This window comes from Lissotriton vulgaris, chromosome 3_1 (assembly GCF_964263255.1).
Source record: "Lissotriton vulgaris chromosome 3_1, aLisVul1.2, whole genome shotgun sequence".
In the NCBI taxonomy this organism is placed as follows: Eukaryota; Metazoa; Chordata; class Amphibia; order Caudata; family Salamandridae; genus Lissotriton; species Lissotriton vulgaris.
This window is the reverse complement of record NC_141689.1, coordinates 1,369,405,573-1,369,420,550: the sequence shown is the minus strand read 5'-3', so window position 1 is coordinate 1,369,420,550 and position 14,978 is coordinate 1,369,405,573. Positions and strand designations below refer to the sequence as shown.

At 44.4% G+C, this 14,978-nt stretch overlaps 1 protein-coding gene across 1 annotated transcript in view; it reads left to right on the top strand.

Moving 5' to 3' along the window:
* The window catches only part of LOC147727916 (CIMIP2 protein GA14893-like), a 292,621-nt gene that overhangs the window by 253,458 nt on the left and 24,185 nt on the right, over window positions 1-14,978 (top strand). Inside the window, exon 4 of the mRNA XM_086963199.1 lies at window positions 14,619-14,811. Within this exon, the coding sequence (XP_086819325.1) occupies window positions 14,619-14,811 (193 nt within the window). The remainder of the gene's footprint in view (window positions 1-14,618; window positions 14,812-14,978) is intronic.

The following is a 14,978-nucleotide window of genomic DNA, read 5'->3' as shown; positions in this document are numbered from 1 at the left end:
ACCTTTCTGCAGAAGTCTCTCTCTCAGTGCATTGGCGTGTTCAGTGTATTCTTCTTTGAATGTACAATTCCTCCTCACACGGAGGAATTGACCTACCGGTAGGTTTTGTTTTAGGCTTCGAGGATGGTTACTTGAGAAGTCAAGTGCCTTATTTCTATCCGATTTTTTCCGGTATAAGGTTGTCACTAGTTCGCCATTTGTGCAATAGACTTCCACATCTAGGAAAGTGAGTCTCGTCTTTGAAGACTGAATACTGAATTGGATGTCCCTAGTGCGGTTATTCAGCCATCCATGGAAATCCATTAATTCTTCTTCAGTCCCTGTCCATGTTAAAAAATATCATCAATGAATCGTACCCATCCTCTTATCCGATCTGTGTACGGGTTGTTGTTATACACAAAGGACTCCTCGTACTGGCTCATGAAAAGAACAGCAAGTTCCGGGGCAAAGGGACACCCCATCGCTACTCCCTTAATTTGGAAGAAAAAAACCTCTTTATACTTAAAATAATTTCTAGTAAGGGCCATTTTTGCAAGTTCCAAAATAAAATTCGTGGGGATCTTCATTGGTCTATCCCTCCGGTCTAGATATATTTCTAAAACTTCCAAGGCCTGGTCTTGAGGGATTTGTGTGTATAACGACACTATATCCATACTTACGAGAAGATCTTGGTTCTCAGTAAATGGCAAGGTGTTCAACTTGGTGATAAAGTCAGTAGTGTCTTGTAAGTAGGACTTAACTTGTGGCATAAACGGTTTCAGAAAGAAATCAATGAATTTTGAAATGGGCTCGAACAACGACTCGCAACCTGAAATAATCGGTCTCCCTGGTGGCTTTTTATCATCCTTATGTACTTTGGGAAGTACATAGAATAGAGGTGTTCGGAGATGTCTGTTTTGCAAATACTCAAACTCATTTTTTCCAAGAAAACCTTCTGCAAAACCTTTATTTAAGATCGAAAATAATTCCTTCTGCAATTCTTTGGTAGGTTCATAGTCGATTTTACGATAACATTCCTGGTCCGATAATTGACGGGTAGCCTCCGCAATATATTCATTCGTGCCCCCGACAACGATCGATCCGCCCTTGTCGGCTTGTTTTATTATGATGTTGTTATCATTTTTCAGGGTGGATAATGCCTCTTTTTGTGCTTTAGAGAGATTCGGTTTAATGTAATTCTGTTTCTTTTTCTCCTCGAATGTAATGGCTGAAAGTACTGTTTTTTCGAATGTTATTACCTCCTTAGGGACCTTGTAGGCCGGTGGGCAGAAATTTGATTTTTTTTCTCAGTCCTGTAGTCTCTGAGTTTGACGTTGTTTCTTGTACCGAGAAAAAAGTGGTTAGTCGAATTTTCCTACAAAATTCTATAAATTCTGTTTTAAGTCTAACAAAATCCATAGTTTTTGTTGGTACGAAGGTTAATCCTTTTTCCAAAACACCTTTTTCAATCTCTGTAAGAGGTCTCTGTGAGAGATTATAGATGGATGATTCTTTTAATTTTTGTAGTTTTGCCGTCTCGTTGACATTTCCCATGGTTGATGGTACCGTGTTTTGCCTCTTGGTTTTGTATGGTCCTGAGCTAAAAAAGGCTGCTGTTGTTGATGTTGTAATTGGGAAGTGTTCTGTTGGTAATTGGACTGAAAATTGTGTTGATAGTTTGGTTGATAGCCTCCTCGGCGTTGGAATGGCTGTCTATAATTCCCACTTTCTGAGTCACTGCCTCCGGAAGATGATGTATCCGAAAAGGTTATATATTTATTCCGTGATCTGCCTTGATTATCTGGTAGAAATCTTTTGGCCTCTGGTCTGGAATAGAAATCTGGTTGGAGGTATGGGTACGCCTTTTCGAAAGCAAAGTTTTTCTTATCTCTCTCGAAGTTGTTTTCCTTTAGAGTTACAGTATAGTCTTTGAACTCTAATATTTCTTTATCGATTTTCTCCAATAAAGTTTTAGAATCAGTAATCTGTTGGTTATTTTTTATCGCTGTTTCCAGTAACTCGATCTCTTTTAGTTGTTCTTTCGACAGTCTTTGGACAGTCTCAATAGTTAGCACCATGAGATCTCGGCTGCATTTGGTTTCTATGAAACTATAGCCCTTTTTATACAGCGCGTCTTCTGTGAAGATTACCGGAATGTTTTTGACTATTAGGCCCATTGGAATTGTGCCTGCTCTTAGGTGTTGAAGCAAATAATGTCCGTGAAGGTCTGGCCGTATTTGTTTTTTCTTTAATCGAATTAGTTTGTCAGATTCGTTGTTACTTTGTGCAGTACTACTGAGTGTGGCTGAGCCGAAAGAAGGAGGGTCCCTTAGAAGCTTTTTTATATGATCTTCGCTGTATGCGAAGGTTTGTTCCTCACTCATCCTAAGCGTATCAGAAAAGAAGAAATCCGACAGGTACTACATGTTTGTGTGTTGTGCTGAGTGTTAAGTTGAGAGACTCTTTTGTATGCTGACATCTGACTGAGTGTGTTTCTTATGTTGATTTTATGTTTTTCAGATTGTGTCTGTTTTTCGGTCCTGAGGAGAATCCCAAGGAGTAATGGGATTCGAAACGCGTCGACCCCTCTAGATTGAATAATAACTTTTGAACTTTTCCTCACTGTGACCTTGTGTCATCGGAGTGTTTGTTATTCAGCTATTTGTTTGCATATACTGCATTTGAATTGAGCAATTTAATTTATCCCATTTTTCATATTGATTGTATGTTTGTGTTTTTCTATCATAAATTGAGCCTTTTTTGCTTACCCTAGTGTACATAGTAGACAGGTATTCCCTCCCCTTGTAAATAGTCACTTCCACACTCCCTTATTTGTCGTATGAATAGCGTTTTCTTGTGGTTTGATTTTAGTATGAATGAAGTTGGTGAGTTTGAGTGAGCAGAATTGTACATTTATGTTGTTTACTGGTTCCCCCTGCACTACCCACACATCTCCCCTTCTTTGTGAATTGAACTGTACATATTGACAAATTTCATTTTTGTATAGAGTTATTGGTTGTTCTTTAGTTGTGCTAAAATAATTTCCCAAAAAAGTTTCTTAAAATAATTTTGTAAGTAGAGAATAAAAACTCTTACGTAATAACATTTGGTGTGGACTGAATGATTGGTCCTTCTAAGTTGGGAAGTGTGTACTCAACTTATTGAGTCTATGATTAAATAGTTCGAGCAGTATTGGCAGTTGTTTTTGTTTCATATGATGGACAGGAGCCATCACCAGCACGCAAGGGGTTAATGTGCAGACCACCTCCCCCTTTACTGGACCTATTAACCAGCCTATATGGTTACTATTTTAATTTAAATTAGTTTTCCAGGATAACATAGCTCTGCTCATTTTCCCAAATTCGAAATGTTGTAACTTGCTGTCTCTCCAGCTTTCCTGTATTCTTTTGTCTACCTCTGTTGTAAATCGACCCTGTAATAATTTCAGCTAGGATCTCAAATTCTGGATTCTCAAGGCAGCGTTTATTGAGTCTTCCAGGAACTCCTTCTCCTTCCCAGCTATGTTATTTATTAGGTTTTTCTCTACACCTTGACTGTTTACATTTCGATCGTAAACTAGCTTTGAAACGATCCCTCTAATAAATGTTTTGTACGCATCCCATACTAAGCTGAGATTATTAGAACATACTTTATGTCAAAATACTCTTTGGGTTTATCATTGAGTTGACTGATGTTAGTTTTGTCCAAAAGTACTGTTTTATCGAGAGTCTCAAGGTTATGGTAGAGTGGTCTGATAATGTTGGTGGAATATAGGTAAAAGACTTACCCATACCTGTTGCATGTTTGTCAATCAAAATGTAGTCAGTATTGGACTGTGCCCATATTTGTTACTGTAAAAGGTAAAACCTTTCTGAACTTCTGCCCTCAGCCTCATATATCTACTAGGCCCAAGTTATACAAAATAATTGCCAGTTGTCTCCTTGATTTCGGTGTTGATGTGTTGCTACATTTAGATGTTCTGTCAAGCTCATTGTCCATAGTGATATTAAAGTCCCCCCCATCCAAAATAGGACCTGGTGCATCTAGGAGGAATGACTCTAGAGTACAAGAAATGAACGTCTGTTAAAGAACACATCAAGTCGGAGGAACCCAGGACATTAAAACGTAAAATATATCGTAAGAATAAAATAACTGAAAATATATTATTGAGTAAGGAAGAGAAAACAACCCCATCCCTCTCTCTTCCACTGAAAATACCCTCCTGAGCCAGGAAGAGTAGAAGTTAGACATATTTATGAACAATGTACAAAGTGGCTAAAAAAAGTAAATGTCATGTATTTTTGTGATTCAGCAGAAAATTAGAAGGTAAAGGAATTTCTGGGCATGACACTCGACAGTCACAGTACTGTATTGCACAATGCCTAGTTAGATCCTATTCACTGCTTTAATCTGCAAAGGAAGAATCTCAAAATTCTAAAAATACAGCATTTGATCACATTTACATGATAGAGAATGGCAGGAATTGGAACCCCCAAGCCACCAGTTTTAAAACTGCCAGCCCCTTACCCCATCCCAAAAAAGTAAGCCACCGATATAATGTTTTATATAGTTTACTATGGGGACAATTCACAAAAAAAAGAGTACCTTTTTTGGTATGCTCACACCTATGATTTTGTAAAGTTAGTTTTTGGGATTAAAAATGCCATAAAGTCCTACGTATGGGAATATAAATGATTGTAGGTTTCTATGCCTAAGTCTTAACCCTATGCCAGTGGATTTTCTGCCAGCTAAAAGTGGCCTGAATGACCTTTTTCGCTTATTTTCCCCATCTCAAAAGAATGTGAACTGGTGGGGTTGATCACTTTCCCTTACACCCTCTGTAAATAAGGGAGAGATTTGGGGGCTTATTTACAAGCCCTGTGCTCTGCAGAAACATCACTTTTTTTGACCTTCCGGCTGCACAAAGCCATATCTAAAAGACCAGGAAAAGCCACCATGCGCGGTTTTTCATGGCCTCATAGATATAGTGTAAGGTAAAGCAGTGCAAGTCCCTGCGTTGCTCTAACACTGTGTTGGGGAGACGTGCCGTGGCCGTTGCGGTGGGTGTTCTCACTCAACACACATGGCATTTAACACAGTTCTAGCTTTACAACACAGTGTAAATATGGGAATGCGTCAAAACCGTGCGCCTCCCCTGGGGAGGTATAACAATTATTTTTGTGCAGGAAGGTGCCCCTTCCTGCACAAAAACAATGGTGCCAACAACACAGATACTCTTGCACCATGGTGCAAGAGTGCCTGCGTTGGCGCTAGGCACCCATTTATGCGCCGGCATTGGGAGAAAGGACAACTATGTGCCATATTTCATGAATACGGCACATCCCTGCCCTTTTGATTTGGCGTAGGGCAGCACTGCAATAAGACGGTGCTGCATTATGCAAAATCTTTGTAAATGAGACCAATTCTCCCTTAGTGCAGTCTTTCTGTGTCACTATTGTTAAATGAGCTAATTTTTGTGAAATCCATTAGGATGACTTTCCGGGTGTTAATCACCCTGTCAGTAATCTTTTGCTGCTTGGAATACCTGTGTTTCCATCCTTAAACTTAAACATACTAGTGCAGAAAATCTTCCAAACTTGCAAATGTTCTGATTTAAATGTCCAAAAATCCTGATGATGTCAATTAGAATCTGACATCATGCCAACAGGTGGCACGTTTTGTGCATCTCAATTGAACCTAAAGTGTGCACAATTGTATGAATCAGACCATAGGCTACAGTCTTAATATAACTGTGCAGGATTTTCTCACCAGCAAAGCTGAAGATCAAAAATGTAACTTACTTTGATAACTTTATTTCGGTGTTAGACCATAAAAGTGCAATCAAATATGTACAAGCACAGTGTTAAAATATAAATACATCAAGTTAAAAAATTATTAAACAGTAGATATCAAAGTAATAGTTATAAATGAAAGCGGCCATCCCTTAGTCCTTGTGGATTATTACAGATCTTCTCCTCCACATACCGACAAGAAACCTGGAAACAGCGAAGACAATGGGAGGGGTAGTATCATAAGTTAAGACTCTACGGGCGAGAGCACAGTGCCTAAAGCCCAAATTCTTGCAAAGTGGAATGATCCAACACTTCCTAATTTCGCCATATGCTGGGCAGAAAAAGAGGATGTGTATAATGTCTTCCCTATCACGATTGCAGGCAGAGCAGTTAGGTTTCGTCGCTTTGGCCCATCTTGAGGTAAATTCTCCGACTGGTAGGGAGCCATGTCTCAGTTGAATGTAGAGCTTTCTTGCAAGTGGAGGTTGCACCAAGTCCAAAAACGCCTCCATCCTGAATTCATCTTTGATTGTAAAAAACTCATTGGATAATCTACCCAGGGATTTAGAGGAATGTAGCTTTTTGAGGTTATACGCTTTAACGGCTGCCACCAGGACAGACCTTTGGGTCCTCAAACAGCTCTCCTCCGGTGTGTCCCAAAGTTGGGGAAGGCCGATTTGGTAGAGAAGGGACTTAACATGTGTTAGCCATGGTATGTTCTTGGTCTTTAACTGCCCCCAAATGTTTTTAAATTCTGTTCTAAACGGTTCCAACTCCGGGACAGACCAGAACCTTCTCCAATAGAGTAAAGGTCGGGCTGCCACCAGCTCAGTAATAGGTTCCAGACCCAAATCCAAACGTAGTGGGAGCAAAGGTGTGCTTTGTGGGAGATCAAACAAATGCTGCATGAAAGAATGTTCTGCTTTCATCAGGTTACATGTGTTAGTATGTCCCCAGAGCTCGGCTGCATATAAGGCTGCAGACCTGACCTGTATTTTATATATCTCTAGGACAGGGGTAACCGGTTTAAAGAATGAGGCACTGCAAAATCTACCTATTCCACCCACTTTCTATGTTAGTCTCAGGGAGGATTTAGAGACTTGCTGGTCCCAAATGAATTGTTCTGTCAGAGTCACTCCCAGGTATATGAAGGTCTTAACTCTCTCAAGAGGGGTTCCGTTTAGTGTGGGGTTGGGGCGGGTGTGCCTCGGGGGGTTGAAGATCATAAACTTGGTTTTCTCCAAGTTGATCTCAAAGCCTCGCGTGGCGCAAAAAGATACAAACCCATCCAAAACCCGCTGGATGCCCGATGATGTCCATGACAGCAACAAGGTGTCGTCCACGAACATCAGAGCGGGCACCCTACCAGTGGCCAGGCGTGGTGCATCATTGTCCTTGACACAGTTAAGTCTTTCTATCAGGCCGTTAACATTTAGGCTGAAGAGGGTAGGGGCTAGTACGCAGCCCTGACGTACTCCTCGTGTGACAGGGAAACGATCAGATAATTCCCCGTTCTTCCCACACCTCACCTGGGCATAATTCCCAGTGTGGAGCCGGATTATGGAGTGCAGTAAGTAGGGAGGGAGACCAAGATCCTCCAGGACCATCCAGAGCCTCTCCCTCGGGACCAGATCGAATGCGGCCCGCAGGTCCACAAAGACAAGGTAGAGGCTGCCACCCTCTACTCTTGCAGTTTTCCAGTATAGGGCCTGGAGTCGAAAGATCTGGTCAAGGGTCGAGACCCCTGATCTAAAACCGGCTTGGAGGGTGGTCAGGATTTTGTTTTCCTCCATCCAGCCCAATAGCCTCTCCAGCAGAATTCGGGCCATCAACTTCTGTGTGGTATCGAGTAGACTAATTGGTCTATAGTTTGATGGAGCTAGTGGACAGCCCTTTTTAAAAATCGGAACAATCTCTGCCCCCAGCCAGGTTTCAGGGACTGGGGATCCCCGTATAACAGCATTAAACAGAACCAACAAATATGGAGCCCAGATCTTTGGCTGGGATCTAAAAAGATCTCCAGGGAGCTTATCCAAGCCCGAAGCCTTATTCGGGAGCAATTTCTCAATTGCCAGTTCGACTTCCCTGAGTGTGATGTTAATTGGACAGTAAGCAGGGGCTCCAGTAAGGGCACCTATTTTTACAGTTGCAGGGCAAAGTCCTGGTCCAGGGCCCAAGGCCCCCGGCAGTCTATACTCATGCGGGGGGTCTGGGGCCATTGGGAGCTCGGGAGCTCGAATAGAGCCATGGGTTCTATGAGGGGAAGACCCAGTGCCCGGGCCCCCCGCAGTCGACACTCTTGCAGGGGGTCTCGTGGTACGCTGATGCGGGTATTCGAGGTCCCAGGTCCCAAGGCCCCCGGCAGTCGGCTCTCATGCGGGGGGTCTGGGGCGACCGAGGTCTCAGAGGCCCGATCAGAGCTAGGGTTCTGGCAAGGGCAAGGCCCAGTAACCGGGGCCCCCAGCAATCCACACTCATGCAAGGGGTCCAGAGTCAAGCGGGTGTAAAGGACCAAACTCTCGGTCCCCGTGGCCCCCGGCAATCGAGTCTCATGGCCGGGGTCCCGCGGCACAACATCCCGTGTAGCCAAAGCCAATTCTGAAATCTCTCCCTGGGGCAGCCTTGATAAGCATGGCTAAAACCCACCCGAGTGACTTACCACACTCACCTATAGTTACTCAGTAGGAAGTCAGCCGGACAGTGGAGAAGAATAAATAAGCAATGCTCTCACAACCACAATTACAGTATAACGAAAAAAGTGTCTCAATGAAGTTATGACAGTTTCTTGGTAATAAGCAATAGCAGATCTTTGTATCTTTTTCCTTTGGGAAGGTTGTTTAATTGGTCCACATTCAGCCGACACGTGTTTCGTCGTGTTTGAGTTGAGTCAACACGACTCTTCAGGGCTAGTGGTGAGACCCACTGGTCAGTAGGTCGGAAATAATGGACACTTTAGCTTAGGGTGGATAGTTCCGTATATGATGTTAATGAACGTTGGAATATAAGTAATGATTCTCCACTCTGAGTTTAGAGCAAACGGTTTTTCATCTGTATGTTTGTTCTCCAAAACCAAGTATGGTGGATGAACACAAAAGTATACTGGATACGTGTGTGTACCAAGCCGTACCGGGAGAGGATCCAATTTAAAGTTCTAGAAAGTGGTTAAAATCCGATCCATCTGTGGATTGCGAACAAAGATGTGGTATCCCTCCTCTGTGTGTTCCCGGTCGCCGTGTTAAGAAAGACGGACCTGTGGAGAAGAATAAACAAGGTAAATTTATTAGGCCACAAACTCCCATATGAGAGGGCCCTGTCCGACCTCACCCCTAAGAGTGCGCCGAGAGGACTAACTCATATCATCACAGCAATACATTATAACATGGTACAGTGAATTAGGATACGCCCCTTCTGGAAAATTACTGAACCCCAGACAGAGGAACAATGGCATCATACAAGAGGCATCTGCACCTGCGAGGGATACATTTGCTATCTTTGCCCAAGGCCGCGGAGCCGAGCCTCAGCGTCTCTGGGGCATGAGAACATTACTGATAAGAAACTTGTTAGTTTCGGCCACAGTTAGCCGAGAAACGAAAACTGCTGCATTAGTGATTTTCCTATTCCTACGGGAGGGGTGAATGAGCGAGTGCGACTCGCAGACACAGAGGAATACACAAAATGGAGGCACACGAGCTAAGCTAAGGAAACCAAATATCATCACACATATAAATGAATAATCACATAAGGAGTAAATATAACGTAAAAGCATAAGTGTATACTTCATAAGTTAGACACATGATGCTAACTTGCACATGTAAATAGTGATGGGTGGGGCATCGAAAAGTGAAACCTATCAGTCTCCAACTCTCCTCCATCTCAGGGCTTGTGTAAAGTGACTTAAAGTGAGCCTCCCACACTATAGGGGCAATATTCAAAACCCCAGTGTCTCTCTCACCTATTGCTGAAGAGGTGACGATTAGCCAAAAGGTCTTGGAATCTTTTAAAAGTAGTGCCTGTCTCAGCTCCTCCCACCTAGATTCCTCCCACTAGCTCTTAGCTCTAGTAAGTGCCTTCTTATACAGCAGTCTAGTTGTTCTAATTTTAGGGACCTCCTTGGATTTAATAGCCATAAGAAGGTCTTTCTTAAGATTTTTGCATGTGTGGTTGTGCCGGGGATGTGTTTTATTCCGGTGCGGCTTGGACCCGCAAACCGGATAAAATACCGCCCCTAGACTCTCAACTAGCTTACTATGGATTTCTATAGTCTGCCCATGGGAGGTGGAATTTCCCATATCGCTTATTAATGGGACAGCTAGCTGATAAATTTGTGCAAGTCGGGTAGGAGAGTCTAGGCACGAAGGCCATTTTACTCTTTTCCTATTATTAGATAAAATATAAGATGGGGGTGCCAGGGTGGAGTTGGAGGCAGGATTAGTCAACACAAATGCACCGGGTTTACGCGATAATACCAGGGCATTGTGGTCGCTATCATGCCTTGGGACAACTTCAAAATCTTCAAACTTGCCCCATTCTTTTGCCTCCATCATAAGATAATCGATATTGGAAGTTTGATTAATCCGGTTATATGTGGGCAGGGCAGTATTTTTATTATTGCCCCTTCCATTGCATGCCCGCAGAGACATTGCAAGGGTCAAGGCATTAATTTGTAAAACTAGCGGGAACCAGGCCTTTACTGGGGTTATTTTTGAGGCTGGAATTTGCCAAAGCAAGTCCACCTCGTCCTCCTCACATGACTCAGAACCACTCAGTGGCTCGTACTGGCAGTTCAGATCACCACCTAGGATGATCGAGGTTGCAGGGTCAAGTGATTGAAGGAAGTGGTCGAGCGCTTGAATAGTGCTCGATTCTTTTCCATTGATTATGGGCCTAGAATAAATGTTAATAATAGCTAGTGTGGATCCGCTAACAGATGTTAGCAAAACACATAAAATATCAGGTGAGTTTGTGGCCACCTGTGCGCCCTGCATACCTATATGCAAACCTACCCATATAGCAAGGCCTCCCGAAGGGCGGCCTTTCCCGCGTGTGACTGCAAGGATGGCATAGGTTGCAAAACCAGGGTTATCAATCTTCTCAAGGGACCAGGTTTCTTGCATTAGGCAAATGTCAAAAGTGGACATGAAGGAGGTCCAATCAGGCATAGATAGCTTGCTTTTTAGGCCTGCGACATTCCACGAGAGTATTTTTATACTACACTGCCCGTCCTTTACTTTACCCTTTACTCCCCCTCGTTCATTTGGTGGTACCTGGTTATGTCTCTGTTCAGTCTTTGTCTCCACCCTTGTTAAAGATTGAGGGGGGGGGAGTCCCAGAGCCATCAGAGGATAGTGGTTTTTCTTGAATTAGAACACCTACTACTGGGCTGCCTTCTTTGTGTTCTCTTGGGGGTGAACAAAGCCGTGTGAGTCAATCCACCTCCTTGAGGACGCTAAACCTATTCCAATGGGGTTGTATTGGAAAGAGCGGGGCTTGCGGTGGAAAACCCTCCCAAAAGGCAGCCAGGGATGAATCCCGTTTAGATGGAAGACAGGATTCCTAACGTTCTGTGGTCTCCTATTTTGGGGTGGTTTGTAGCTCGGGGTGGGGTAAAAATAAGATAAATGCATGGGAAATATCTGCGACTCTCTGTAGGAAGGGGTTCTGCAAATGTGGTCGACAGCAGAAGGGTCCCCAAAATTGATTGTTATAACATCCCCTGCCACTGTTTTGGGGCCCCTCCCAATCCATCCTACTCTTCTCACTGCCAATATGTGACCTGACATATTAGGGGGTAGGGGTCTATTCAAGCTTAACCACTGTATGCACTTATTGTGTAGCTCGACCTCTTGCTCTTTCTTCCCCTTACTAAGGGGAGGAACTCCCACTAGGGCCACTACAAATGGTTGGGCTTCTGGAGGCAAATCTATTGTTGGCAGAGGTTTGGATGTTACTTTGGATGGGCGAGGTCTTGGTGTTACTTTTGTTTGTGCTGTGATTTTACCCTCCTTGCGATGTTGACTGGGTCTAGCAGACTGTCCCACGGCAGAAGAAGTTTTAGGACCTGATGACTTGGCCACCGGTGTGGGTACAGGATTTTTCTTTTTAACAGCAGTAGTTGTCGAACCTGGTTTTCTATTTAAGACTGCCGGGGTAGTAGGTTTAGCTATGTCTGGGCAGGGTACCTTTACAGACACACTATCTGGAGCAGTGGGTAGCGGGTTGGCTTTGGGGATATGTGGTTTAGTTGTTCCCATAGACTTGTTGTTTAACATTGATGCTATCCTATCTAGTTTGGAGACCAAGGGTTTAATATGGGATGCAATTATTTGTTCCAAACTATTCTGAAGATCCGTCACCATATTGGTAACCCAGCAAGGTATCCCTGTAGGTGGATGCCGGGGATGGTCAAATGGGGTTACCAAATTATGGTTGGACTGTATCTTCGTGGTTGCAGTCTTAGTGGGGTTACACTTTTTTGTCTTAGAAGCCACTCTGCCAGTTTTTGGTTTAGCCACAGAAGGGGAAGAGGGCAGGATACCGGATTGATCAACTTTGTTGGTAAGAGACTCCGCTATAGCTAGAGATGAGTCATCCACTATTGGAGGTTCAATCGGAACCTGTGCACAGGGGAGCTCAGCAAAGGTAGAAGTTACGTAGGAGTCAAGGATCGTAGGGTCCATAGCAATGACTGAGCAATCTAAGCCTAGGTCTGTAGGACCTATTGTGGGCGGGAGGGATAGTCTTCTTTCGGTGTCTTCAATTTCATTGGAGACCACCCCTATAGTCTGCTTCAACATTTTGTCTATTGCCGTCAGTGTTGGAAGAGGCTGCGGCATTGTGGCTTGAAGTCTTGTGTTGGGGCGTGAGGTGGATGATTTAGCTTTCTTACCCTGGATGCTCATAGTTAGCGTAAATAGCCTCGTTGGTGTAAATGGATAATATGGAGGGAAATGCCAGGGAAGCGATTAGGCCAGCTAAAGGTAGAATATAGCTCCCACAGTAGAAAAAGTCACCCTACTTAACAACTATCAACAAGAGGTACAAATTGGGGGGGGAAGTACTGATGACAGTACCTTATGGATGGATGTCAAAATCTTCTCGGACAAAATGTCTTGGAGACAAGGGGGGTGGCCCGTCCCGTCCACAGTCGGCCACAGACGGCCCGCCCTCTGCCCGGGCTCAGCCCGGCGACGCCCGCGCACGTCCTGCGACGTGGAGGGAAGTGCTCCTCTTTGGCCCGTGAGGCAGGAAGTGGTTCCTGGCCATCGTCGCCTCTAGCGCTAGGGGTGCTGGGAAATGAAGTCCCACCAGCACCTAACCCCACACAGCGGCCGCGAGTTGGGCTGCGGCGGCGGGGGTTAGCAGCGCAGGGACAGGCAGCAGGTCAGCGGGTCAGTGGGTGGTAAGTGCTCCCACGGCGTGTTCTCCTCCCCGCTCCACCGAGGGAAGTGCTCCTCTTTGGCCCCGTGAGGCAGGAAGTGGTTCCTGGCCGGCGTCGCCCCTAGCGCTCGGGGTGCTGGGAAATGAAGTCCCACCAGCACCTAACCCCACACAGCGGCCGCGAGTTGGGCTGCGGCGGCAGGGGTTAGCAGCGCAGGGACAGGCAGCAGGTCAGTGGGTCAGTGGGTGGTAAGTGCTCCCACGACGTGTTCTCCTCCCGGCTCCACCGAGGGAAGTGCTCCTCATTGGCCCCGTGAGGCAGGAAGTGGTTACTGGCCGGCGTCGCCCCTAGCGCTCGGGGTGCTGGGAAATGAATTCCCACCAGCACCTAACCCCACACAGCGGCCGCGAGTTGGGCTGCGGCGGCGGGGGTTAGCAGCGCAGGGACAGGCAGCAGGTCAGCGGGTCAGCGGGTGGTAAGTGCTCCCACGGCGTGTTCTCCTCCCCGCTCCACCGAGGGAAGTGCTCGAACAGCCAAAAGACAAAATTTAACATATGTTGAGCATTTTTAAATTACTTTGGCGTCCAAAAATTGGTATGTAATTTACCACTATATTAGAATGCTACTGTAAAAAATCCAGATACACTCTGTTCCAATTACATTACTCTGTGATCCAGGTAAAAGTGCACTTTATATGATGTACTCGGCCTACCGAGCATTACATATCAGTAATTTAAATGTTTTGGCTCTTTCCTATCTTCTTAAAGACTAAGAATGTTACACCAGTAAGAGTTAGAGATGTTGGAAAGTACAGCACATATTATGATCGGACCAACGCCTAAAGAAAGATTGAGCTAGTTCAAATGAGACATCATATAGTAGATTAGGTGAGCCCAACATATGTCCAAAGGAGCTGAACCCGGGTCAAAATGTAAGGATCGTTACTGACTTTGTCAATAACTTCCATTTAAGTTCAGTTTTTGTACATTTGTTTTATGTGGTTATCCTGTACGTTTGAGATGGATCTGGCCCTCTTGTGTTGGACATCCGTGCAGTACATGCTCTGGTCTGAAAAGTACTATGTTAATTAAGGCTGGGTATTTTGGTTTGATGCAATGCTTCTTGACATCATGACACTGCTTTAAATCTTTGCAAATAATGTGCCAACCTTTTTATCACATGTAAGTTGATGACTGGGTTCATACTCTTAAACCCTACAATGCAACACCATATTTCGCACCTCACAATCATAAAGTCATGCCACAATATCCATAATGGCGAGGCACAGATTCGTACAATGATGCGCATCTCTTTCCATGGCCAAAATGCAGCCAATGCAAGCTAGGAGTTGTGGTTAACTCTAACTAAAATGACGGATAAGAGTTATCTTATATGTGGTATGTGCACAGTTAAATCTAGTGTGGTTATCATCAATAACGGTTCACTTTTGCCCATTTGTTTTCTTCCAGTGCCCATCAAGTGCTCGTACCTTCCCTAGAGCTCCTTCTCCTCAAAGGGCACCCTTGAAAGTCACCCAGCAAGATAAACCTGTGAAAGCACGGAAAACAACAACCTGTGGTACAGAGGACAGCAAGCGACAAGGGAAAATTATATATTGGAGCAACTGTGGACTTCTGCCAAATTATGCTGGTTACGCCCCAGGTATTACTTTTGCGATTAACTCTAATTCTTTAGTATCAAAAGCTATTTTTTTTTTTTGCCCAAGAAGGTAGGGAGAAGTGTGGTCTTGTTTTGACAGGTTACCTATGTATCTTTCCACTGTGATGCATTCATGTTTGAATTTTTGGGATATTGAGTTAAGTGGTCTG